This window comes from Camellia sinensis, chromosome 10, assembly GCF_055761805.1.
Source record: "Camellia sinensis isolate YWXY chromosome 10, ASM5576180v1, whole genome shotgun sequence".
Lineage (NCBI taxonomy): Eukaryota > Viridiplantae > Streptophyta > Magnoliopsida > Ericales > Theaceae > Camellia > Camellia sinensis.
Window position 1 is genome coordinate 143,126,912 of NC_138970.1, and position 27,307 is coordinate 143,154,218.

A 27,307-nucleotide genomic window follows, 5' to 3' on the forward strand; every position below is an offset into this window, starting at 1 on the left:
TTAAAACACCATGAAAATATATTAACTAATATCCATAAGAGTGCATTATATTCAACATGATCTATAAGATGGAGATCAAAATGGTTTGTACAACAGCTAATAAATATTAGGAAAAACAAAACACACTATACACAAGTATAGTTGAAAGTCGTCGGTATGATTTTGCAAAACATCCTACAGACAATGGGAAAAGATCGGAGACACTAACATACTAAATAAACAAACAACTGGGGTGAAAAAATTAAACGCATCCGAAACTATTTACTTGTAATAGCCACTGCCCTGGTGGTGAGGAGGAGGATACGGAGACGGAAGGGTATAAGGAGGACGAGGAAGATTTCCTTGTTGCTGAGCTGGCGCATTGTAATACGGACCCCGCCACCCAGGATATGCAGGTTGACCGTACTCGTGGCCCACTGCTGGCTGCTGTTGGGGTTGTTGAGGTGGGTATGGTGGGCCCCCTGCAGCTGGCACGTGGTATGGAGGTGGTGGCTGCTGTGGCATGCCGTACGGAGGGGGGTGGCCGTACCCGGGCATAGGAGGCTGCTCGGGATGTTGGTAATACGATGAATGAGGACGAGGTTGATGGGGGATATTTGCCGGGTCTGTTTGTTGCTGCTGAGAAGACGATCTTTGAGTTTGATGAGGTTGTCCGACTGCTGGGTAGTTGTAAGCACTACCAGCATTCTTGTCCTGAAAACTGAAACCTGCCATTTGTCTCTGCACATCTTCAATCATTTCTCGGCACTGGATGTTTCTTGTCATCACGAAATCACTGCACTGTTGTTTAATGTTTGTGATAGCATCCTGTTTAACAAAGATTAGTAAGATGTGGTGAGTGATTTCTAAGTTGCAGATACAGCACCGCGGCTGAAAATACAAAATTCATACCTGAAGCGTAACATAAAACTTTAACCCCTCATTGATGTTTTCTTTAATTTCTCGATACTTTGCTATTGCAGCTTCAATCTGCTTATAGGTCTTCTCACGAGATGCTGAAAATTTGAGAAAATACACAAGAAAGCATAAAACAAATGTCAAAAAGAGAAGCACGAATTTGATAATGCAGAAAATGGAGAGGCTTATTATCAGTGGTATTAACAGCAACAAATGATGGGGAAGAAAATCGGAAAAACAAAAAAAAAAAAAAACATAAATAACAAACAAGTAGATGACAAACATAAATGTTGAAATTTCAAATCTCATTTACCGACCATATGGACATAAAAGGGTGTACATAAAGTCATCAGAACCACGATAGTAGGAATAGCAAAGAATTATCTGGGGGGAAATCCTCGAAACATATCTGCTAATTGCTAATAGAACTAGTTACAGACAAAAAAGGGCACAATATTTGAGCAAAAAACCCAGTTGAGTAACAAGAGAATAATGGCATTATGGGCATCAGTAAACCAATATGAGCCCACATAAATGGTTAGCCATGTCAGACAAGTAGGCACTAGATGAATTTTAGTCAACTTGATTGCAACAGAAGGCACCAAATGAGTTGAGCAGATTGACCCCACAAATCTCAAAAGATGACTCAATATTTACAACATAAAACAAAAGTAGTTCATTAAGCATGATGTTTTCGATTGCCATGTCCACACTAGGTTCTCAAGTCAACATTACAAAGGGACGGGATGAATTCAAGTCTGATTGCTACCGCAATCAACAGGAAGGCCATCTCTGGTTTCAAGTAAAATTTCATTTTCAGAAAAATCCATAGAGCAACTGCAGGAACCAATAAGAAAGTGCCTAAAATACATCCATGATGACTAACAGAAAGCAAGTTTCATAAGATCATTACTAAACAACAATGCAAATAAAAATAAATGATAAAATAAAACAATCCATAATTTTTTGATAAATAAGGAGTAAAAAAATAAACAATCCATAAATAAGTTGATATTTAACGGAATACAACAATAAATAAATAAAAAGACGGCACTGATGCCACAATAAAGTAAGACCTACCTTTATAATCTTCAAGGTTAAAGATGGCAGCAAACTCCTCGTTTTGAGCCTGTAAAAAACAATAGATGCATTGTGGAACAAATGAGCTCTCCAACAAGAAGTCAGTTTTCAAAATACAGATGAATCAAGAACTATAGAACCTCTCATCAAACATTAGGGACTTCTAACAACAATAGGATCTTTTTTTCTTTTTTCTTTTTTTATGACCGGGTGTCCGGACCAGTTTACGTGCACCCCAACTAATCCCAAGACCCACGCAAAGCGCCCCCGCCACGTGGATTGGAAAAATCTCGAGCAGAGCCCGTAGGCGTGGCCTCAAGGAGTTGATAGTGAGAACTGAACCAAAGACCTGGAGGAGGCACACCCCCAAGCCCTAGGCTACACCCACTAGGCCAACCCCTTGGGTTAGGGCCTTCTAACAACAGTTCATTTCTCAAAGTTTATCCATGGAAGCAAAAAGAAAATTGAACACCAAGTATCAAAGATGATTCTGAAGGATGCAAAGAAATCATTGGAAAAAGTAGTTTTTTATTTTACCCAAGAGCCATTTGCACAACACAACACAACACATGTGACCCGTTATGTACAACCTATTTAATGGAAAACAGAACCCCTTGTAAGAATGCCAAGAGAGCACACAGCTCCTATGATACCAAGTAAGCACCATAGAAATTCATCTAATACCAGTCTTCAGCTCTACTTTTCCCACCCACCAAACAGAGCCCAGGAAATTCATTCAGCTTCTAAAAGATCAGCTTACTATCTGGGAAATTCATTCAGCTTCTTAGTGAGTACCGAGTGGAGTAACTGGTATGGACATCTTTGATTGGATGGCAACATGTATCCCACAAGGAACCTCATCACCCCACTCGGTACTCACTATCACCGGTCGACAACTATCCGTTTGATGCCATATGCCTTGCCCTGCGTAGCCTCACCACTCAGGAGTCATCATGCCTTGTTAATGCTCCAACCCTAAATGACACCCTGATGCTAATCTGCCTAACCTGGAGGCAAGGCCTAGTGTCATGACCAGCCGAATTACCAAGACAGAATTACCTACAAAAAGGAAGTCTCAAGGAAGGAAGGCTAATGGAATATTCTAGAAGCTCCTGGAAAACTTGAGAAAATACAAAGGCCATGCAGGATGCTAGAAGCTTCTAGAACTCCCTAGAGTATTATAGACAATTGTACATAAGACTATAAGCTTGTACATAATTCTTGTATATTCTAGAATAAGTTTTTTGAGAAGACAAGGGAAGGATCTAAAATCCTCTCCATCCATGTAGATCTAGAATACTTCTAGAATAGTCTATAAGGTGTAGTGGGAGGAAGTGTCTAGAACACTCTCCATTAGTGTAGTTCTAGAATGTTCTGTGTAGCCTATAAAAGGAGGAGGGCCTCATTTGCCCAAACCACCCAACTAGACCCAAGTAAACCAAGTGTAATCCAAAAGCATTCAAGCAATACAAGCAAAACATTCTCCAAGAGCTCTCTCTAAGTTTCTCTAAGTCTCTCTTGTGTGTGCAATCTTCTCTTAGTTCTCTTCCACAAAAAGCTTATTTAGGTGCAAGGAAGGCGTGCATAAGCATCTAAAGCCACACGATTGGCTTAGAAAGACCAAGGGTTAGTTCAGAAAATCCAAGGCCGTGACAGTTGGTATCAGAGCCAAGGTTACGAAGGCGTCGTAACTAAGAAAGGAAGGGCCCTATGGCGGAAGTAACTCACACCGAAGAGAACCGCGGAAGGCAGACTGCTGCAAACTTGGGCAAGAAGGCCAAAGACAAGTCAAGGGACATCATGAGTGCCATGGAGACCCGAGCGGTCAAGGTTGAAGTGGCCATGGCCGATGTGAAGGAGCAGTTGGATCGATTGGAACAAGGGGCGGAGTAACTCGATGGCAAGGTGGAATGCCAAGTCGAGGAATTGCTTGAGTCTGTGCGGGACACCATCCAAACCAACTATGAGAGCCACAAGCAAGAAAGCTATGATTTCGAAGAACGCATCTTGAAGGCGATCTCTCAACTCCAAGACCAAGTCCAAGAGCTAAAGGAAGGCTTGGAGGAGACACGGGCGGACTGGGCCATGTGCAAGCAAGCTGTGGCTAGTGGTGGCATTACTACTAATGTGGGATTCATTCCAAGGCTTGAGGCGCCAACGCCCAAGGAGTTCGATGGCAAAAGGGATGCCAAGGAGTTGGATGATTGCATATGGCACTTAGAGAGGTACTTTGAAGCCTTAAACTTAAATGATGAAATGGCTAAGGTACGCACTACTTCTCTCTACCTCACTAAACTAGCTGGGATTTGGTGGCGACGTAAGCACGCTAAAATTGAGAAAGGCATTTGCACTATTTCTTCATGGGAAGAATTTAAGAATGAGCTAATGAGGCAATTCTATCCTGAGAATGCGGCACATGAAGCAGGACTAAAAATGACGGAGTTGAAGCACACCCACTCTATCCGAGACTACGTCTAAGAATTCTCTAGGTTAATGCTTCAAATTCCTAATATGAGTTATGATGACTTGCTCTTCAACTTCACAGTTGGTCTTAAGCAGTGGGCACAGTTGGAACTACAACGAAGGGGTGTCAAAGACATTTTCACTGCACTCACCATGGCTGAGACATTGGTGGAATATACAAAGCCAGAATCTTCTAACTCGGAGTCCACCAAGGATGGTCAAGGCAACGGTGGGGGAGCAAAATGGGCCAAAGAGTCTAGGGATTCTAAGGCTCCAAGGTACAAAGAAGGCAGAAGCAAGCCACCATCGGGCAAAGATTGGAAGAAAGATGCTAACAAAGACATCAAGGCCAAGGACAACTGTTTCATTTGCGATGGGCCACATTGGGCGCGGGATTGTCCTAAAAGAAAGAGCCTTAGTGCAATGCTGGAAAGACAAGAAAGGGAAGAACAAGCCCAGATAGGATCTCTGCAGCTACTTGGTGCGATAGAATCGAAGCCTACTACATTGACCCAATGGGATAAGGGTTTAATGTACGTAGATGCCAAGATCAATGGGAAGGCGACCCAAGTCATGGTAGACTCAGGCACGTCCCACAACTTCATCAAGGCGGAAGAGGCCAAGAGGCATGGTCTGAAACTTGACAAGGGAGAAAGACTAATGAAGATAGTAAACACCAAGGCAAAGCCCGTGGATGGCCTGGCTCGAGGGGTTGAGCTGCACCTTGGTGGATGGCGCAGAAAAGTCGATTTTTCAATAGCATCACTTGATGACTATGACGTGGTGCTAGGAATGGAGTTCTTGCAAGAGTTCAACGCGGCACTATTACCTCGCAACAACACCATGTACATTATGGAAGGAGGACCTTATATGGTGCTAATGGTGAGTAAGGTAAATACTAAACTCCAACTTCTATCAGCTATGTATATTATGTTGGAGACGAACAAGAGCGAGGTAGAAGGCGTTACCAAGAAGATGATTGGCTCCACCAAAGAAAGTCCACCAACATGCATAGTTGCTAAGTCAACAATAGGGCAAGTGGATAAAGTAAATCTAAGATGGCGCAAGTCAAGGAGAAAATCAGCGACTTCAAGGGAGAAGGCGCAACGAGGGTGTCGCGAGCATAGGTGGGGGAGAATGTCACGACCCGCGAAATTACCAAGACAGAATTACCTACAAAAAGAAAGTCTCAAGGAAGGGAGGCTAATGCAATATTCTGGAAGCTCCTGAAAAACTTGAGAAAATACAAAGGCCATGATGCTGGAAGCTTCTAAAACTCCCTAGAGTATTATAGACAATTGTACATACGACCATAAGCTTGTACATAATTCTTGTATATTCTAGAATAGGTTCTTGGAGAAGATAGGGGAAGGATCTAGAATCCTCTCCATCCATGTAGATCTAGAATGCTTCTAGAATAGTCTATAAGGTGTAGTGGAAGGAAATGTCTAGAACACTCTCCATTAGTGTAGTTCTAGAATGTTCTATGTAGCCTATAAAAAGGGGAGGGCCTCATTTGCCCAAACTACCCAAGTAGACCCAAGTGACCAAGTGTAATCCAAAAGCATTCAAGCAATACAAGCAAAGCATTCTCCAAGAGCTCTCTCTAAGTTTCTCTAAGTCTCTCTTGTGTGTGCAATCTTCTCTTAGTTCTCTTCCACAAAAGGCTTATTTAGGTGCAAGCAAGGCGTGCATAAGGATCTAAGGCTGCACGGTTGGCTTAGAAAGGCCAAGGGTTGGTTCAGAAAATCCAAAGCCGTGACAGTAGGAACCCCCACAAGATCAATGCGTCAGTTATGGGAATGCCTTATTAACCCACGATCCAGCATGGGGATCACCAACGACTTGTGGATTGTCAGCTAGCATTGAGGGATTGTAAGTTGTTCAGCACAAGCAAAGTTTTAAAAGGCATTATTGAGGCTCACCTCAAGGTGAGGCTAAAGCAAAATGCATTGAGAATTTGATTTTTAGGCCACACTTTCCAAAGGCTTGCACATTGCAGTCTCAAACATGGGTCTCAAGTGCAACTTATACGCCTTTTGCTCATAAGCATATGAAGAGTACACATATGGAGAGCTTGTCTAGAGCTTGTGTCAAATTTAGTCTAATATATAAATTAAACATATAAGATAAATTAATCTCTCTTGTAACTACATATTCTATAGGAAAAGTCAACTAAATGACCAACAAACAAAAAACACAAAACTAAGGCTCACATGATAGGTTTGATAACTAAGGACCTCAGTTATCAAACTTATCACATGAGCCTTAGTGGTCAATTTCACCCTTGATAACGACATCCTTCTCTGCAATGAAATGTTCGATGCCTTGAAGCGAAAAGTAATTACATTTGTCTTTAATTTTTAACATTTTTTTACCATTTTAAGATATTTTATTTATTTAATAAACATAAAAATTCAAAAATTAAAATGCTTACGCCTTGATGCCTTGAGTCTTACACCTCACCTCACGAGAGGTAAAACGCATCACGTTACGCATTTGCCTTTAAAAACTTTGTATATAAGAGGGGCATCTGCGCGAAGACCAAGATTGGCCAAATCATGTGATACCATGAAAAGTGTATCACACCTACCCACTACTATCTCATAAAATGTATTATGTATCACACCTACTGAACACAACCCATGAGAGTGAGCTGGGACCCATGGCCTCTCTCTCATATAAAAGGAGGTCTTTCCCTCCATGCGCAAAAAGCCTCTCCATACATCACAGGCTCTCCTCCCTAACTGCCACTCTCTCTCTATCTCTCAGACTGCGTCACCTCTCTCCCTCTCCACCTGTGGTGGTCTTGGGCAATCTTAGTGTCTACCATAATACCCAGAAGGGGCCACATTCTACCTACATTACCTATGATGTCCACAAGTTTCCTTGGGCATCATCATACTACAGACCATCCAAAACCTAATCCTTTATCCTTTCCAATCGCTTTACTTCATTACCCTTCCGAAGATCAAACAAGAAGCATGGAATATCAAAAATGGCAAAAGACACAAGTTATTCATTAATCTGACAAGAACTGCTTATTGCAAAACCATACAAAAATGATATAAGAAAAAAATGATTTGTGCATTATGCCAAAGGTTAGATGTGTACTCAATATTTCCCCTCCCCCTCCCAAACACACATTAATGTGTACTAATTGGGCGTTGTTTTTATTTTTTTTTTTTAAATGATATAAGAGCTCAAAGCATATGACCCTACTTTAAAGATGAGCAAAAAAGAGAAAAGTAATTTAAAAAACATGTAAAGAATAAACAAACCTGAATTTGAAACAATAATTGCTCTTGTGCCTCAACATTCTGGGCAATTTCTTCACATATGTGATCGTACTTTGATATCTCCTTCCTAAAAAGGTCCTCATACGAGCCAGTAGATGCCATCAACTTCGGCAATATATCATCCTGAAGAAATCCAATGATGTAATTAGCCAACCAATGACACATTACAACAAAAAACAACACTCGGAGTTGTTGTAACAAAAGAATGCACATAAACCACCTAAATAAACATCAAGAAGTTAGTAAATCATCGCAAATGAAAGGCAGAAAGTAAATCATCAGCAACATGAAATGATGAAACATCAAGAAGTTAGTCTTCAAAAGAAAATGTGATGTATGACAGCTTTACGTGGTCGGTTCTGGTTGTAAAAGCTCCTACGGTTAGTGTTCTAAGAGAGAGAATAAAGTTTCTCGGATTTGGAGATAAAAGGTGTGAGATTTGGATTTCATTTCAAAAGTGACACCGAGAATTTTTAGAACAGAAGCTATTTAGTGGCCTAAACAGGGAGTAATTTAGGATGTTAATGATTAAATTGAAGACCAATAAGTAGAAGGGATTAAGGTTGATTTAGGGGTGAATGTATAGGCTTTTGTGGCTGAAAAGTGCACTTTTTGAGGGCTATGAACAGTAAGTAACCCGAGAATAGTACTTGGATTACCCCTGCAAAGAAGAAGAGAGGAGTTTCACCCACGCTTGCATGATTAGGCAAAATTCACACAGACACAATTAATTTCTCATAACTCAACTCACTCTTGAAAATTAAGACTACATTCTTATACAGGCTACTAGACTTTTCCTACTCTTATATTATAAAGATGGTGCTCAAATTTAGAAACTACAAATATTCTAGACCAACAAAGACTCCAAATAAAAGTCAAATAACATTACTTGACCCATAAGAAAACCCACGTGCAATCCCCTAGAGCCTATGTCGAAAAATTTACAAAATATCCAAAATACCCCCAACCCATAAAGCCTAATATAGTGACATAAACTAGATAGATCTCAACAACATGACTTTGTATATCCACTTATCTTTCAGAAATATATTTATGCACTTGCTCATGATCATGGTTTACATAGATCAATTTTGTTGGAAAAAATGGATTATCGATCAAGGAGCATATTAAATTTAAACAAACACAAATAAATAATCAAAATTATTTCAAAACTTCATTCCATGATCTCTATTTGTAGTTTCAAATTTTCCGTTCTTTCGATGCTCTACATCAAAATGTCTACACGATAACATAAGGAGACACCACGTTCAAGTTCAAAAGCATATAATCAAAAAATATCCAAACTTCCTCTTGTTTATGATAGGTGTTGATGCTAACTGTTCATGTTCAAGAAAATACTAGAACCCAAGGATGGTGTACAACAACCTAGGGGCCCCCAGGCCCAGCAGGAGAAGAGCAATGGTTTGTTGAAGTTGGTATGCCTCTGACAATGACACCTCACATAGCATCATATGCACCAAAGTGCACTAGATGTGAGGCAAACCATAAGCAGGCTTTTGCCACAGCACATGAGAACAGTCTAGAACTTATCCAACTTCAGCATAACCTACTTAATAAAATGCAAAGCATCTATTCCAATAGGGGAGATGTTCAAGCAGGGTCTAGTCCAAGAACAATGTCCATTTCTTCTTGCAACCAGGAAAAGAAAAAAAGAAAAGAACTTTTCGCAAGGGGAAAAAAACGTAAACCCCTACAGCGTGCTTGAGTTCAAGCTTACGCCGATGCAACTCCCCCATAAGAGCCACACAAATGAACGCACACTGCAAGTACTCCATACTGAGATCAGAGAGCTACATACACCAAATTGGTTACACTACTTGCATGGGTAAATCAGAATACTAGTTTTTTATCAAGTAGCTGTGTATCCCAAAGCTCACTTGGGAACAGTCTACATCATTTTCCAAATCAGTATACGCAGGAGAAAGCAATTTTTCTTAAAGAGTAGACAGCAGTCTCAAGTTCCTAAAGCAACATCCTCCACTACTCAGAACCACGAAAAAGGAAAAATAAAAGGAAAAATAAAATTTAAATGCTAGCATACGATTATCGAGCAACAAAGTATAGTAAATAAAGTGCACCTTCCTCTTCATCTCTTTGAGCATGTCTTCAAGCCCTGCACGTTGAGCACCAAGAGTCTCCAGTTGCCTCTGCAAAAACCAAACAATCAAGATTAAGGACACTATTGCACATAAAATCAGTCACTAATACGGAACATTAAAAGTTCTCACTCCTGAATAAGAAGGTGAAATAAGAAAAATCTTCCCAATGATGATGAAGAGACAGAAATTTAAATGCCATTTTCTACTTTGTTTTCCAATTTATCATCTATAAATCAAAATTCACATGTTTTAACAACGTGTTGAGAGCCATCAAATATTTCAGCCTTTAAAATTTAATTTTAATGTCCATTTAACACATTGAAATTATTTGAACATTAAAACCTCGTAGAATAAGAAATTTAGCATCAACTCTCTCTACATATTTATGTTTTTTTGATAGGTAAAATGTAAATGTTATGTATACATAAATATAACTAATATAAGTATGTTTAAAAGAATACATGTGCATAGATATGCACGTCAAAAACATAATAATAAATTGAAAATATGCATTTGCATTGAAGATCATGAAATCTCCCTAAGATTGATTCATCACTAAAGATTTGGTAGCTCCATGAGTGTATGTGTAACAGACACAGGCAGTGACCAATACAATGGGTAGGAATTTTATAACTAGATAATTTATCAAAAAAATTATGATAAATCACAAATTCAAATTCACTCGTTTTTTGATAAGTAAAAATTCACTCTTAATTATATATTGGATTATTATCCATTCCTTGACTAGTTTAATGAAGAAATTTTCCCAATCTAAAAAAGCACAGAAAGTAACAACGAATCTGTGAACACATTCTCATTCTCAATCTAAAAAAGCATGAGATGACAACCGCAAATCCATGAACACATTTTCAGTGACAAAGAAAAGACAAGCGTTATGTGTTTTCACATAAATTAAATCGTTCAAATGTAAATAACAATAGACGCATGCATGCGCATGCAAAGTTAGGCTTTCTGTTATATATGATCTAATAATATTACTGAGAAAATTGTTGTTTGCATAAACTGATGCCCTTTTAATCTCTTTTCATATTTGATAACACTAAGATCCGTTGGACTTTTTGAAAGTAATAAATTTGTTGTATGTGATCAAATCTAATACACCCGTCAAGATAAAGTTTCTTGTATGTACTCAAATTTGGGTATATTCTGATTTCTAAGAATTTCGCTATCCACTTTCAATTCTTCTTAGACGCTTTATTTACTTATCCAATAATAATAATAATAAGAGACATAATAACACAATTTAAAATTCAGCCTTTCTACAATTTTCATCCAAGAAGGAATTTCACATCTCAAAGGATTCATTTCCGATATTCAAGTTCTATAACTTTCAGTCTTAACACAAAAGTAAAGAAGCTTTTTAATTAACTTCAACAAATTTCTTTTCAGTGTCATGCTTACTCAATTGATATCTTCATTCAAACTCATACATCAACTATTGAATGTTACAAATATTAAGTTCTTGTCATAACAAAGTAATTATCATATGGGTATAACAATGTAGCCTCTATACAAACCTCTACAGTACAAAAGTTGCAGCACATTATGAAGCATAAGATTGTAGCAAAAGATTAGACCATTTTACCATATTGGAGAGGAGAAAAACCAGTAATTAAAAACAAGCGCAGAATTAAATAAAATCCCTTAAGAAATATAACAGAAAATTCAAACAATTTATAAATTAAAAAGATCAAATTACCAAACTCTGCTTCAGGGCCCCCAATATAGCATCTTCATTGGCATCCAAAGACATTATAGGCCTTGACAGCGTAGGAAGAGCAGATTCTATCTGCAAAGGGCAAAGTTCACCTGAGTACTAATGCTTTTACTTCTCCAATAGGACAAGAAGAGAAAGACAAACTTAATTTATCAAAAAAAAAAAGAGAAAGACAAACTTAGACTCCACATATTACTCAATTAATTAGAACTTTAATGTAAAGGTAGAAAAAGGAGCAGTCCTGCTTGCCAAAAGCTAAACAAGCCAGTACTGCAAGGAGAAAAGTATACATCAACTCAATTAACTAGTTAAACAACCACAATTTCTCCATGGAAACAAGACAAGCTAAACAAGCTAGTATGGTAAGGAGAAAATATAAATCAATTGAATCAAACAAGAAGTTGAATGACCACAATTCTCTCTGGAAACAAGAGGTATGGTATCCAAAATATAAAATAAAAAGGCTCATCCATAAATCTCTCTCAAAAACAAAATGTGTGCAGAGGCCCCAAAAAAAAAATTATTCAATTAGAATTGCATCTGATACTCACATAACCACAGAAATTCACTTTCCCATTAAAATAAAATATGGGAAAAGGCCAGAAAACTAAATTCAAAATAAAGCTTCTGAAAATCCTATTACCAGGGATAGGACATATTCTTTGAAGAAGATCAAATCTCATTACATCAGTTCATGTTAAAATGACACAAACACAGATTTTAAATAAAAATGAAAAGATGCCCCCAGACTCCTATTCTACTACACGCCAGAAAGATTTCACACAAATCATTGAAATGTACATACCGGATGCCAGTCAAGTAAAGCATGTGAGAGACGGATGTGAGAGTGATTTTTTTTTTGCCTTCTTTTTTTTTTTATTTTAAGTGACATTCTAATATTATAAATATTTTACAATCAATGAAAATAAATTATATCGTGTTTAGATGGGTGACAAAGTAAAGCATGTGAGAGACGGTGTGGAGAAATGGTTCGGAAATACTCTTCGGATCCTGGGAGACGCTAATGATCCTCAGCTGGTCACCTGAAAAGATACAAACACTCCGGTCGGGGGTGCCGGGATTAGCACTCCGACGGATAAGTTAGTTCAAACACTCAGGATAGCTTCTTTTCTAAGTTTTGTGAAATGATTCTTACATACCTTTCTATAGCCGTTGATCCTGTATTTATACATGTTCTTTTTGATCCTCGGGGCCAGGACCTACTTTTTAATCATTGTCCTTTCTTTCATTTGGAGCCACTGATCTCCGTCTATTCAGCTTTCCTAACGTATTCGGCATCCTAGTCACGCAATATGAAGCCAGATAGTATCTAATTTCTGGAGTGCGCATCTTCCGACTCTTCTACTTATTCGGCTCCTACAATTGCCCCCCAAGCACTTCACCGACAACAGTTGGCTGGAGTGCTTGGTTTTGAATTCCTAAAAGTCGGAGCCAAAATTCGGCGGTTAGCCTCATCCTCATGCAGATATCTAAGCGCACCCCTTTCGATTGTCGTGTCGACTTCCCGCCCCCTCGTACGTGTTTATTTATTGCGATTTAAAATTTCGACGTCCTTTCAAGTATATATTTTATGATGCTCATCGCTGGATTGCCTTTTGGATCGTCCCTGAAACTCTCTTCTCTGATATCCTCTTCATCCTTTGTAAGTTCTCTCCTCTCTTGCTTCGAGAACTCTTTCTGGTTTATTCCTTCCTTGGCATATTCTCATAGACTGTAGGGTATGGCAAAACATTTAAAAGACCTCCTCTCGTCAGATCGTATTGCTGGCTTTAAACGCCATTTCTCCATTCCTGATGATGTTCGTCTGTCGTTTGTGGCAGACGACACTCTTGATATAGAGAGGGAGGACGAAACCACGATTGTCTTTCCTCTTTTGTCAATTGCAGAGGGTGGAGTCCGTTTCCCCCTTCACCCGTTTCTTAGGGCTGTGCTTCGCCATTGGAGTTTAATCACTTCCCAACCTAATGTGAATTTCTTTAGAATCATAATGGGGGTTATAGCACTCAACCGTCGCCTAAGAATTAACCTTGGCATTCCAACCATCCGACATTGTTATGCCTTGACTAAGTCTTCTGGTCAGCACGGGCGTTTTTTCCTTAAGGCCAAGGATATCGACCATCAGCTGATTACTATGCTTTCCAGTTCTAGAAAACGAGTTGATGATGTTATGGTCGTTGTCCAGGGTAACTGGGAATTTGGCAAAAGGGAGAATCACGTCGACCCTATTCCTAGACGGAGGGGCAAGCCAGGTGGCTGATTGCTTTCTCGCTTTTATTATTTGTTCGTTTTTGTTGTAAAGCCTCTTCTTTGAAATGTTACGGCTTGGCTTGTGTAGGGAGAAATTTGAAGAAAGTTGTGTCTTCAACTGACGGCGCCGTTCTTTCGGATATCGAAGTCGCGCTCAAATATTTCGGCCATCGAAATCTTCAGAAACAAGGCAGGGCGGCCCACATTCTGCTTCGTTACGAGCCGACATATACGACCTTCTCGGCGGCGGAAAATATCCCGGTTCCGGAGGGTGAAGACTCTCTTATCGCTCTTATTTTGTCCGACTTCAAAAACTTAAGGCAGGTTGGTTTTGAAGGGTCGGATTCAGAGCGGGGTGTAGCTAATGTTACCGAATCAGATCAGTCTGAAACCGAGTCTGACGCGGTATTGAATTCGGCCGATCCCCCATCCGCTTCAGGCCGAGGGGATCTTTCGCTTGACGGCATTTTTCACGGTTTAAAGGATATTCCCGCCGCAAACCCCGAAGACATGGCCGGGTTAAGCCTGACAAAACTTGCTAGGAAGGCGAATGCAGAAAGGTTGGCCGCACGGCGAAGAGCGGAGGCCCTTCCGTCTAAAGTACCACCTGCCACCGAATCTCAATTCTCCCTGCGTGTTAGCGAATCAGAGTCCTTGCGCGTTATTGAGGTGGAGACGGCGGAAAATCGGGATGCCGAATCTACTTTGATCGTGCAGGCTGGCCAAGAAGTTGAGGCAGAGAAACGCCCTGCCGAGTTTGAAGCTGGCGTAGAAGAACATGGCGGCAAACGTCCTCAATTAGAGGGATCGGGCGTGATCGTTCCTTTTGTCATTCAGCCGATAATAAAAAACATGTTGGTTTCTTCTGATGCTTCAGCGCTTAAAGATCCAGAAATCGCATTCAGCTTGGCTACGTCCGTGTCGTTGCCGTCTGACAAGGAGGCTTTCCGGGTGGAAACGGATCTGAATGCGACAGCACTAGCCGCCCAATCGGCACTTTTGGTACATATTCGAACTTAGCTTCACTTAATCCAAATACTGTTGAAGTTATGGTTTTAAATTCTTGTTTTACAGACCGTCGGATGGATAGCCGATATGGGCCGTCGCCATCGCGATGCCGTCAAACAGATTGGTCATTTACGCGAGGAAGTTGAAGGCCAAAGGAGAAGGGCCGAGGTCGAAGCTTTGAGGGCAAACAAGGAAGCCTCAAGGGCCGACGCCGAGATGGAGAAGGCTCGTTGCACGGATCAATTGAGGTCGAATGCCGAGAAGAAGGCGGACGCGAGCGAAGATGCGCTCAAGTTGGCCCAGAAGGCGATCTCCAAACTGGAGGCTGAGTTGGCTGGAATGAAGGCGGCGAAGGAATCAGCCAACTTGGAGTCTTCCAAAGTATTCGAGGCTGGGAAAAATGCTGGACTCGCCGAGTACGTGGACCAAGTCCCCAAGTTTGAAAATCGGGGATTCAAACACGGCTGGCACAAAGCCCTTGCTGCTGCTAACGCTTTATTGATTATGCCAATACCATATGAGCAAGTGGATGTTGAGCCATTGGAGTCTGATTCCGATGGCTGATCCGGCCGACTAACAGTTTTTAGGATGTCGAATGTATTTTTACGATTTTTAATTTAGTATTTTTTATCTTTTGCTACAGTCATAATGTTTGTTTTTTGCTAGGCATTTTTATGCGAGCTTGTAGCTTTTTGTTTAGTAACTTGAGTATATAAAATTTCATGAGTTGTGCTCAACTGGCTAAGGAAAATGTTGTTGATGAATGTTATTGCTTTCGGTTATGGTTAGATCGGCTGCTTAGCTTAGGTATTTGGCCGATCAGATCTGCCCTTGCCTTAGCCAGGGCGTGAGCTTAGGAAGCCGGATGGGCGTGACTCGTGGGCTGGCTGAGGCACACATTGATCGGCGCTTGCGCTTGAAAACATGGCTAAATCTGCCCTTGCCTTAGCCAGGGCGCGAGCTTGGGAAGCCGGATGGGCGTAACTCGTGGGCTGGCTGAGGCACACATTGATTGGCGCTTGCGCTTGAAAACATGGCCGACCATATTAGTAAATCTGCCCTTGCCTTAGCCAGGGCGCGAGCTTGGGAAGCCGAATGGGCGTAACTCGTGGGCTGGCTGAGGCACTAATTGATCGGCGCTTGCGCTTGAAAACATGGCCGACCTTGCGCTTGAAAATATGGCCGACCAGATTAGTAAATCTGCCCTTACCTTAGCCAGGGCGCGAGCTTGGGAAGCCGGATGGGCGTAACTCGTGGGCTGGCTGAGGCACACATTAATCGACGCTTGCGCTTGAAAACATGGCCGACCAGATTAGTAAATCTGCTCTTGCCTTAGCCAGGGCGCGAGCTTGGGAAGCCGGATGAGCGTAACTCGTGGGCTGGCTGAGGCACACATTGATCAGCGCTTGCACTTGAAAACATGGCCGACCATATTAGTAAATCTGCCCTTGCCTTAGCCAGGGCGCGAGCTTGGGAAGCCGAATGGGCGTAACTCGTGGGCTGGCTGAGGCACTAATTGATCGGCATTTGCGCTTGAAAACATGGCCGACCAGATTAGTAAATCTGCCCTTGCCTTAGCCAAGGCGCGAGCTTAGGAAGCCGAATGGGCGTAACTCGTGGGCTGGCTGGCCCAGCTCGTGGGTTGGCGTTTGGGATTACTGACGTTGCCTCAGGAGAGCTGCAAACATTGAAGGATAAATGGGGCAGGTGCACGCCAGAGGCCCTACTTATTACCATTCACGCAACTTGGGAGGGACGAAGATTGACTGAATCAGGCGCCGCAATGAGTCGTGGTAGCGAGCCTACGCGCACAGGAAGAAGAACGTCCAAGGATCGGGAAGAAGAACGTCATCGAAGCAGATCGCCCCCAAAGGACAGGCAACAACGGGGAAATTCTCCGCACCTGCGACCGAAAATTGAGCCTGATGCGACGTCACGACCGTTGAGTTTTACGGTTTTTGTGAGGAATAGACCAATGACAGAGGGGGATTCTATCATTAAAGACCCAGATGTGGCAGTCGAGTTCGCTCGACAGATATTCCCGCCGGAAGTCCAACAATCGATGGTCGGATGTCGAGATTTCGAAGTATTTCGAGACGACATACATGGGGCTTTAAAAGGGCTATATACTGCTTACGAAGTCAGCATGCGTCTACGGGAGGCGCGACGTGAGAGCGAGAAAAAGGACGAAAGGAATCGCAGTCTGGAGATTCGCGCGGAAAAGGCTAAGCGTGAGCTTCGGGAGCTGAAGAATGTTCAAACGAGCGCGTCGGTGGCGTCCGGTCAATCTAAATTGGTTGTTGCGGAGAAAGTGACCCAACGGACCTCGAGTTATGAAAAGGGGTTTCAGAATGGCCTGAAGGTCGGGATAGAGAAGACCAAATAGGACCTTGCCGAGGAGGTCTGCCAATGTAAAAATCGTGGATTCAAGCACGACTGGATCAAGGCCCTTCAAACCGAGGAAGCTCTCGAAGCCGTAGGCATTGATTCGGCCTCACCCCTGTATCATCGCCACTACTTTCCTTATTTCGATTTCGAAATTGAGAAGAGCGACGATGAGGGTGCCGAATGAATAGACTTCGCGCCGAATAAATAGAATTTCTTTTATTTTCAACGTTTGTATTTAGTCTTGAAATGTAATGTGTTTAATTAATCGTATTATTTCAACTTTCTGGCAAGCTTTGTGTTGCGTGGCGTAAATGTTTAAACATGTATTGACCGGCTTGAATTAAGAACGATTCTCAATGAATATTTATTCGGCCAATGAAGTGGTGCGAATGCATCTCAAAAAAGGCCAATCCAGATTCGAAGCCTTAATCGGCCCTAAGGTGTCATGCACTAAAAGGGGCTCCGAATCCGAAGGCTATTTTGGCCAATCGTGATATCCACGAAGGACGCTCCGAATTCGGAGTCTTAATCGGCCTTAATAGGCTTAATCAGCCCTAAAGTGTCATGCACCAAAAGGGCGCCCCGAATCCGAAGTCTTAATCGACCCTAAGATGTCATGCACCGAAAGGGGCTCCGAATCCGGAGGCTTTATTTGGACCAATCGTGATATCCACGAAGGGCGCTCCGAATCCGGAGTTTTAATCGGCCTTAAGGTGTCATGCACCAGAAGGGGCTCCGAATCCGGATACTTTAATTTGGCCAATCGTGATATCCACGAAAGGCGCTCCGAATCCAGAAACTTGTCGGCCCTAAGGTGTTATGCACCGAAAGGGGCTCCGAATCCGGAGTCCTAATCGGCCCTAAGGTGTCATGCACCGAAAGCGGCTCCGAATCCGGAGGCTTTATTTGGGCCAATCGTGATATCCACGAAGGGCGCTCCGAATCCGGAGTCTTAATCGGCCCTAAGGTGTCATGCACCCGAAGGGGCTCCGAATTCGGAGACTTAGTCGGCCCTAAGGTGTCATGCACCGAAAGGGGCTCCAAATCCGGAGTCTTAATCGGCCCTAAGGTGTCATGCACCGAAAGGGGCTCCGAATCCGGAGGCTTTATTTGGGCCAATCGTGATATCCACGAAGGGCGCTCCGAATCCGGAGTCTTAATCGGCCCTAAGGTGTCATGCACCGAAAGAGGCTCCAAATCCGGAGGCTTTATTTGGGCCAATCGTGATATCTTCGGAGTCTTAATCGGCCTTAATAGGCTTGGGAGCGGGCTTGAGAAAGCAAGAAACTTTGTATTGCAAAGGTGGAACATGTACAAGTATCAAGCCCACAAGTCGGGTCAATGATAGAATTTACGTAAATGTGTTGAATTCCAAGGCCGTGGCAGGCTTCTTCCTGACATGTCTGAGAGCCGATATGCCCCTGTTCCTGCGATGGATTCTATCTGATAGGAACCGTCCCAGTTTGGACCCAATTTTCCATCGGCTGGTCTCCGGTCGGCTGGAAGTACCTTCTTCAGGACAAGCTCTCCTGGCGTGTATCGACGCAACTGAACTCGCTGATTATACGACTTGGCGAGCTGCTGCTGATACCGTGCCATGGATGCCAGGGCGCGGTCCCTTCGTTCCTCGATCAGGATCAGATCCAGGGCAAGCATCATGTCGTTTCGGCCCGTATCAAAAACTTGCAATTTCAGAGTTGGGAGGCCGATTTCCAGGGGTAAGATTGCCTGGGTTCCGAAGCATAGAGCAAACGGCGTTTCTCCAGTGGCTCTCCTCGACGTAGTACGATGAGTCCACAATACACTCGGCAATTCTTCGATCCATTTGCCTTTAGCTTTTTCCAGCCTCTTTTTGATGCCGTCCAAGATGGATTTGTTAGAGGCTTCAGCTTGACCATTGCTTTGGAGGGTAGGCCGGTGTCGAGAAGTAAGGCCGAATGCCATATTTGCTGCATAACTCTCGATATATGCCACAATCGAACTGGGTGCCATTTTCTGAGATAAGAGCTCTCGGAATGCCGAATCGTGTTATGATGTTTCTCCATACAAAGCGTTTAATGTCAGCATCTCGTATATGTATTAAAGCGTCCGCTTCGACCCATTTTGTAAAGTAGTCTGTCGCGACAATTAAGAATCGCTTGTTCCCTTGGGCCCTGGGCAATGGTCCTACAATATCAAGTCTCCACTGAGCAAACGGCCAAGGGTTGGTGATAGAGTTCAATTCTTCGGCAGGCAGATGGGTTAATGGGGAGAACTTTTAACACTGTTCGCATTTTTTTACATAACTCACCGCGTCAGCTCTCATTGTCGGCCAATAGTATCCCTGCGTTATAGCTCGATGGGCCAGGGAGCGTCCGCCAGAATGGGCACCACAACTGCCCTCATGTATCTCTGTCAGAAGCTCCTCCACTTTGTCGAGGTGCACGCATTCCAAATATGGACCAGAGAGGGACTTTTTGTAAAGCCCTCCTTGCGGATCCAGATAGTATCGCAGGGCTTTATTTCGCAACTTGTGTGCTTCTTTTTTGTCCTCTGGGAGTTGTTCAGAAGAGAGGAATGCAGCAATGGGGTCCATCCAGCTTGGTGCGGATTCTATAACGTTGACATGGATTTCATTCGGAGGGCCAATGCTCGGCTCCGGGACGAAACCTACTTCGATGGTCCGCTTGATCTCAGAATTGATGGCAGAGGCTAGCCACGCCAAGGCATCCGCGTGTGTGTTCTGGTCGCGTGTTATTTGGTTCAGTTCGTGATCGTCAAATTTTGCCAGCAAGGAATTGGCCGTTTTCATGTAGGCCGTCATACGGTCATTTCTTGCCGCGTATTCCCCCTTTAGCTGATTGATTACCAATTTTGAATCACAAAACACAAGCAGACGCCGAGCGCCGAGAATGTGCGCATTCCGCAGACCGACTAAGAGGGCTTCGTATTCGGCTTCGTTATTTGATGCTACGAAGCCAAGCTTGACGGCCTGTTCAATTACTGCGCCGTCTGGAGACATGATTACAACTCCGGCGCCACTGCCCCTTTGGTTAGATGATCCATCACAGTACAATTGCCAAATATCCCCGACATAAATTCTCCAGTTCGGCTTTGGAAGAACTTCAGCCTTTGGTCGAACTTCATCAGGTTTGCGGTTGGCGAGCTCGCCGGTGAATTCGGCAACAAAGTCGGCCAACACCTGCCCCTTGATTGCAGTTTTAGGTAAAAATTGAATGTCGTATTAGCCGAGTTCAAGAGTCCATTTTGAAACACGTCCTGATGCTTCTACACTCCGTAGTACTGATCGGAGGGGATAATCTGTTAGCACTCCAATGCTATGTCCCTGGAAGTAATGCATCAGTTTTCTTGCCGCCATGACTAGGGCTAAGATGAGTTTTTCCAGCAGAAGGTAGCGTGTTTCGGCGTCAACCATTGTCTTGCTCACATAATACACTGGCCGTTGCTCCCCCTCCTCCTCTTTTAACAGTATGGCGCTGACGGCCCTATCGGAAACTGCCAGATATAGGATGAGCGGTTCACCAGCGACGAGTGTTGTCAAGAGAGGTACTGAGCGGAGGTAGGTCTTGAGTCCGTTGACGGCTGATTCGCATTCGGCGGACCATTCAAAAGCCTTACCCTGCCGTAGTGTCTGAAAGAATTGTCGGCAGCGATCTGTAGACCGGCTGATGAACCTGTTGAGTGCAGGGGCCATCCCCATCAACTTTTGGACTTCTTTTACTGAGCGGGGGGAGCCGAGTTCCAAGATTGCTGTGACTTGCCTTGGGTTGGCTTCGATTCCTCGGTGATTGACGATGTAACTCAGGAATTTGCCAGAGCCGATTCCGAACGCACACTTAGAAGCGTTCAGTTTCATTCTGTATTTACGTAAGATGCCGAATGTCTTTTCTAGATCGGCTATATGACTCTATTCTTCTTTGGACTTGACCACCATATCGTCGATGTATACTTCCATAGTGTGGCCGAGTTGCTCTTTGAACATGACGGTGACCAATCTTTGGTAGGTTGCCCCTACATTCTTCAGCCCAAAGGGCATAACTTTGTAACAATAGGTTCCTCTTGGGGTGAGGAAGGCAGTTTTGTCCTGGTCATCTGGATGCATGGCGATTTGATGGTAGCCTCTGTAAGCATCGAGGAAACTCATGCGTTGATGACGTGCCGTCGCATCGACGAGTTGGTCGATTCTAGGTAAAGGAAAACAGTCTTTGGGGCAAGCTTTGTTCAGATCCATGAAGTCGACGCACACTCGCCAAGTCCCATTTTTCTTTTTCACCACCACTGTATTGGAGAGCCACGTAGGGTAAGTGACTTCTCTAATTGCCCCGGCGTCAAGCAGTCTGTCTACCTCCTCAACAACGGCGGCAGTGTGCTCCACGGCTGACCATCGGCCTTTTTAAATGATCGGCTTACATTTCAGATCAACATTCAAATGGTGTTGTGAAACTGACGGATCTATTCCCGGCATTTCGTACGGAGTCCACGCAAAGACGTCAAGGTTGTTGAGCAAGAAAGAGATCAGCTGCTGCCTGTCGGCCTGATTCAGAGAGGCGCCGATCATGAAGAACTTTTTTGGGCAGCCATCAATGTCAACTCGGTCCAAATCTTCCGTGGCCTTCTCATTTGGATATCGCCCAACATCGTCCAGGATCTCCCGATTCGGCACCTCGATGGAGTTTACTTGCAGTTCCTTTGGCGTTCTAGCGGCAAGGAGATAACATGCTTGTGCCGATTTCTGGGATCGGGGGATTTACTCAATGTCGTGTTCTGTTGGGAAACGTAGCAGTTGATGATAGGTGCTTGGGACAACCTGCAAGGTATGCAACCACGATCGCCCCATGATGAGATTGTACGGCGATGATAGCCTAACGACCAAGAATTCCACGTCCACCGTTCTGGAACCTGCTCGAACGGGTAAGCTGATCTTTCCCAATGGGTACTCTGGAGTGGCATTGAAGCCGAATAGTGGATAAGGAGACAGAGTCAGGTCTGACTCGTTGAATCCGAGTTTCGTGAAGGTTTTATAATACATAACCTCCGAGGTACTGCCCTGGTCGATAAGAACGCGTTCGACGGTGAACCGATTTACGCGCAGCTCAGCAACTAACGGATCGATGTGAGAGAGTGTTACACCGATCAAATCAGAATCGTCAAAGGTGATACTTGGCGTTTCTCGAGGCCGCTTTGCTGGCGTGAGTTGCTGTTGGTGGCCTGGATGTGATTGGATCGCATGCACGGTTGGGCCCGCTGGCAGGCTGTATATCATGTGGACGGTGTCAAGCGGAGATGCATCCTCCGGACGGGCAAGTGTTTCGACCACACTCCTCCGGACGCATTGGTAGAGACGTTCGTCCTTTGCCAACTCCTCAAGATGATCTGTCCTTGGGGGTCGCTCAGAAGCCTGGCGCACCGTTTGTTTGGATTTTGCTATTTCCGAGGCTAGATCGCGACGAAGGCGTTCGTTCTCAGCGATGATGTTGTCCAACCTCTGTCGGGTTTGCCTAGCTTGTGCCATGGTCGCTTGTATTGTCTTTTGCGTTGGGTTTGAAGATGAGCAGAGGTCCGAGGCAAGTCTTGCTGCGATGGTTTTTGGTCCAAACGAGTTTGCTGGAATGAGGTCAACTCTTTGTGCGGTCTCATCAGTGGCTAGCGGAGGATCTTCAGTCACGCCTACCATAGATGTGTTTGAGTATTCCCACAGACGGCGCAGTTGTGGAGAAATGGTTCGGAAATACTCTTTGGATCCAGAGAGACGCTAGTGATCCTCAGCTGGTCACCTGAAAAGATACAAACACTCCGGTCGGGAGTACCGGGATTAGCACTCCGACGGATAAGTTAGTTCAGACACTCAAGGTAGCTTTTTTTCTAAGTTTTGTGAAGTGATTCTTACATACCTTTCTATAACCATTGTTCCTGTATTTATACCTGTTCTTTTTGATCCCCGGGGCCAGGGCCTACTTTTTAATCATTGTCCTTTCTTTCATTCGGAGCCACTGATCTCCGTCTATTCGGTTTTCCTAACGTATTCAGCGTCCTAGTCACGCAATATGAAGCCGGATAGTATGAAGCCGGATAGTATCTAATTTCTGGAGTGCGCATCTTCCGACTCTTCTACTTATTCGGCTCCCACAGACGGATATGAGTTTGATTTTTTTTATTTTAAGTGACATTCTTAATATTATAAATATTTTACAATCAATGAATATAAATTATTATGTTTTCCAAATATCATGTTTGGATGGATGATAAAGTAAAGCATGCGAGAGAGGGATATGATTGTGATTTTTTGTTTCTTTTTTATTTTAAATGACATTTTTAATGTTATAAATATTGTACAATCAATCAAGTTATTTCTCATTGTAATTATAATCCTATGCATTAACATTGAACTTTTAGCTTGAAAAAAGAGTAAACTATGATGAATAACTTTTAAAATGTCATACTTGCAGTAGGTTTTGTTAAGAAGATCTAATTTTGTTTCTCTACAATTAATTTGTCCTTTTTATAAACTTATTCAGTCAAGTAATAGATTCACTTTCACAATGTAGACATAAATTATTTATATTGTGATTCAGTTTAATTTATACTTTTAAAATTACCCCCAACTATAAATGGAGACCAATAGGTCTATTTGTGTATTTTTATCTTTCCTGTTAAAAATGGAGACCGATAGGTCTACTTTTTTTTCCTTTTTTTTTTCTGTAACTTTAATTGTTACACTGATCATATTTTACCTTATATTTATTTTTCTAAGAGCAAAACAGAGCAGAAAGATTTCACACAAATCAGTGAAATGTACATACCGGACGCCGGTCAAGGATTGACATAAGTGCTGAATAATCTCTCACTGAACGCTCAATCCGGGCATCACTGTCTGCAGCTTGCTTCAGATTTGCTGCGAATCTATTTAACCTATCTTGCAAGTTCTTTGTTAGAGTATTGGACTGAGGCCTAGTCCACCGTGTTCCAAATTGGCTTCTAAACTGTGAATCTTCTGTTAATTCTTTCTGCAACAGCTCCTCAGTCTGGACAAGTAATTCGTGGTTTACCCTCATCAAATCTCTAAGTTGTTGTAGCTCGGCATCCAACCCAACTGGGCCTCCACTAATTTGAACTGCCTCCACATCTTCTTTAAGAGTTGTTGGCAGGGTGATATTCCCTTCTAAGGCAAGAATAGAGTCAGGCAAGTCCATTTCCTTGAGCCTCACTCGGGCAAGTTCACTCCCCTGTTGCAATTTCTCAGCTTGTGTTCTGATAATGACGTCAACCATTTCAGTGTATCTAGAAAGAGCTTTTGCACTGTTGTCAGGAACAAGACTTGCAAACATTTTATCCTTGCTCGCATCCAGTACCTCATTCATTGGCATGGACTTAACCAATGAAAATGCTGGAAGCGGAGGTAAAGAACTGGTGGCAGGAACCCTCATGAGGTAGACTCTATCATTCTCCTTCACAGCCCTCTCCAGGTTACGATTCAGATTCCCTTCCAACTTATTTATTGCATCTAAAATCTGCTGTGCAGCACCCTTGGAGGATGATTTCTTTGCCTCAGATAAAGCATTAATTCCACTCTTCAACCGAGCAATTTCCTCAGCAATCTCTTCTTTCTCATGGAGCTCTAAACTATACCTATAGCAAGCCTCAGCATAAAACAAGGTTGCCTTTAGCTGAACATGAGATAACCAATTCTTGTCAAAATGCTCTTTGAGAGGTGAAACATTTAGTGCTGCTAAAGCTTCCTCATAGTAGATCCCAACCTGTAATCACGTGCATTTCAAAGAATTATAGTAAAAGTGTAATTAACTGCCCAGCGAGCAAAATATGCATGTATACATGCTCATACATACAATTTCCTACGTAAGACCCGTAACACACTGAAAGCAATTTACAATTGCACAGAGATCATTGGATACAGTAATTTGAACAGTATGGATCATAAAACACATTGCATTTCAACTGATTTCTACAACATCCCAATATATATGAGGCCTACTAAGGCTATAACTTAGTAACAATAATATATCTCATATTGCTATAGATTTTGATTTTGAATTTCAAATTTTAATAACTTTTCAGGTGTTTTTTTTTTTACTTCCCCCCCTCCTTCCCCATTCAATTAGTTGATTTTCATAGATCACTTATCAGGTGTGCACATCGTCTAGTTATATTCTGTATTCTGAAACCATAGCATACTTACTAAAATTCCAAGTAAATTCCATCACAATTGCTATTAAACCCATGACATATTGGTTACATTTCCACTAAATCTAAAACCAGTTCACTGAACTGAAATATAATCACAATTGCAATACTTAAAACTCAAATAGTAGCAATTTAGGAAAGCTAAACAAACACTAACCTGTCTAGAGATTTTAGCACAAACCCCAGGAGTACTCCCCTTAGCAATAGAGTTCTCAAAAACACATTCCTGAGCTTGAGCCAGCATAAGCCTCTCCAGCATCCCGGCACACTCGACCGACACATCCACGGTCGCCGAACCCCCAATCGACGCCTTCATCGACTCATTATCTCTCAAAAACGCAAACGCCCCAGCCGCAGCAATAAACGCATGCGAACCCTGTCTCCTCCCTTCAATCGAAGACCGATCGAACGTCAATCCAATCTGACTCTGCACCGCCCCCAAATTGAACAACACAGAGGCCTTCTCGAGGTGGATGTTCTGCTGCGAAGCCTTCAATTTGGTCTTGAAGGCGTCATACCAGGTGAAATTCACGGCGTTGACGTGGTCCTTGTCGGCGGAGATAGGGAATCGAGATTCGACGGCGCAGAGAGCTTTGAAGTAGTTTTGTAAGAGGTCGCGGCGGGAAGAGAGGGAATCGGCGGTGGGGCGTTCGAGATCGGAGCGCATTTGCTTTAGGGTTTGGAGATCGTCTTCGAGGTTTTGGGCTTCGCGTTCGGAATAGTTGAAGACTATGTAGTTGCGAAGAGGACGGTAGAGATCGACTGAGACTGTCTTCTTCTCGTAGATGGCGAGCATGATGTTCGCGGCCGCCGTTGACGACGGCGACGACGACGGAGCGGCCATGGTCGGAGAAGCTCTGAATCGAATTGATTGATATATGTATTTTTTCCTATATATAATAACTGAAGTGTGTACGTGTACTGCGTGTGTGTGTGCGCGCGCGCGCGCGTGTATGTGAGAGAGAAGAAGAAGATGGGGAAAAAGACGATGATGTTGATGAATTGGAGATTTTTCTGATTGATATAAAAGTCAAATATTTAATTCATATTTTCTCATCAAATTTAAGTTTATTGGTAGCTGTTAAAATAGGTTATACATTATAACTTAATAAATTATACATTATGATTTTAATTAGAAATTGTTAATCTGTTTGGTATAGTTGTTGGATTATAGATTTAAGTTACTGAGTAGTATTTGTTAAATAATCTGTGAAATAATTTTTTCAATTAGCTTTTATTTTTTATTATTCATTATTTGTCTACATTTCTCATAAAAAATAATAATAATATTTTATAATCCATTTGGGTTTTTTCTATTTTTATAAAAATAAAAAATAAAAAAATCTAAAAATATAACCGTGAATTAATATGTCCACAGTAGAAACTGATAATCAGAAACAAGAGGTGAGCAGCTTCTCAGAATCAGCTTTTTTTACTTAAAATAATTTGTTAGAATCAGAAACTGTTTGAAATAAGTTTAACCAAATATCCAAAATAACTTTTTAAAAGCCATAAGTCATAAGTTGGCTCAAAAAAATCTCACCAAACACTACAATTAACCATCGGGATGGTCGCGGCGTCGAAAGGCGTTGCTCATCTTCCACACATGAATAAGGCTCAATTTTTAAGGAATAAGTCCATCTCCAACGGTGCATCAAATCATGCATTAGATTTGAAATTTAACGAAAAAGTGACTTTTTCAAGCTCCAATGGTTTCACCAATTTGATATCAAAATGATAATGGAACAAATATTTCATCAAACTGAGGCAAGCTATGTATATCAGTATTTCACTGTGCTTGACCGTTGGGGTGGGCCAACCGGTCAACCAACCAGATGTTTGGCCGG

The 27,307-nt window shown here is 42.5% G+C and overlaps 1 protein-coding gene across 1 annotated transcript; it reads right to left on the reverse strand.

The window, feature by feature from the left end:
* LOC114298066 (vacuolar-sorting protein BRO1) lies at window positions 1-26,508 on the reverse strand. Its single transcript, XM_082892476.1, has 8 exons — window positions 25,618-26,508; window positions 24,062-25,015; window positions 11,580-11,669; window positions 9,839-9,907; window positions 7,722-7,862; window positions 1,978-2,026; window positions 892-995; window positions 1-807 (listed from the first exon to the last, which is right to left on the reverse strand). Exons 1-8 carry the CDS (start codon window positions 26,302-26,304, stop codon window positions 262-264), a joined length of 2,640 nt encoding a protein of 879 aa, XP_082748602.1. The 5' UTR covers window positions 26,305-26,508; the 3' UTR covers window positions 1-261.
* Window positions 26,509-27,307: the final 799 nt, after the last annotated feature.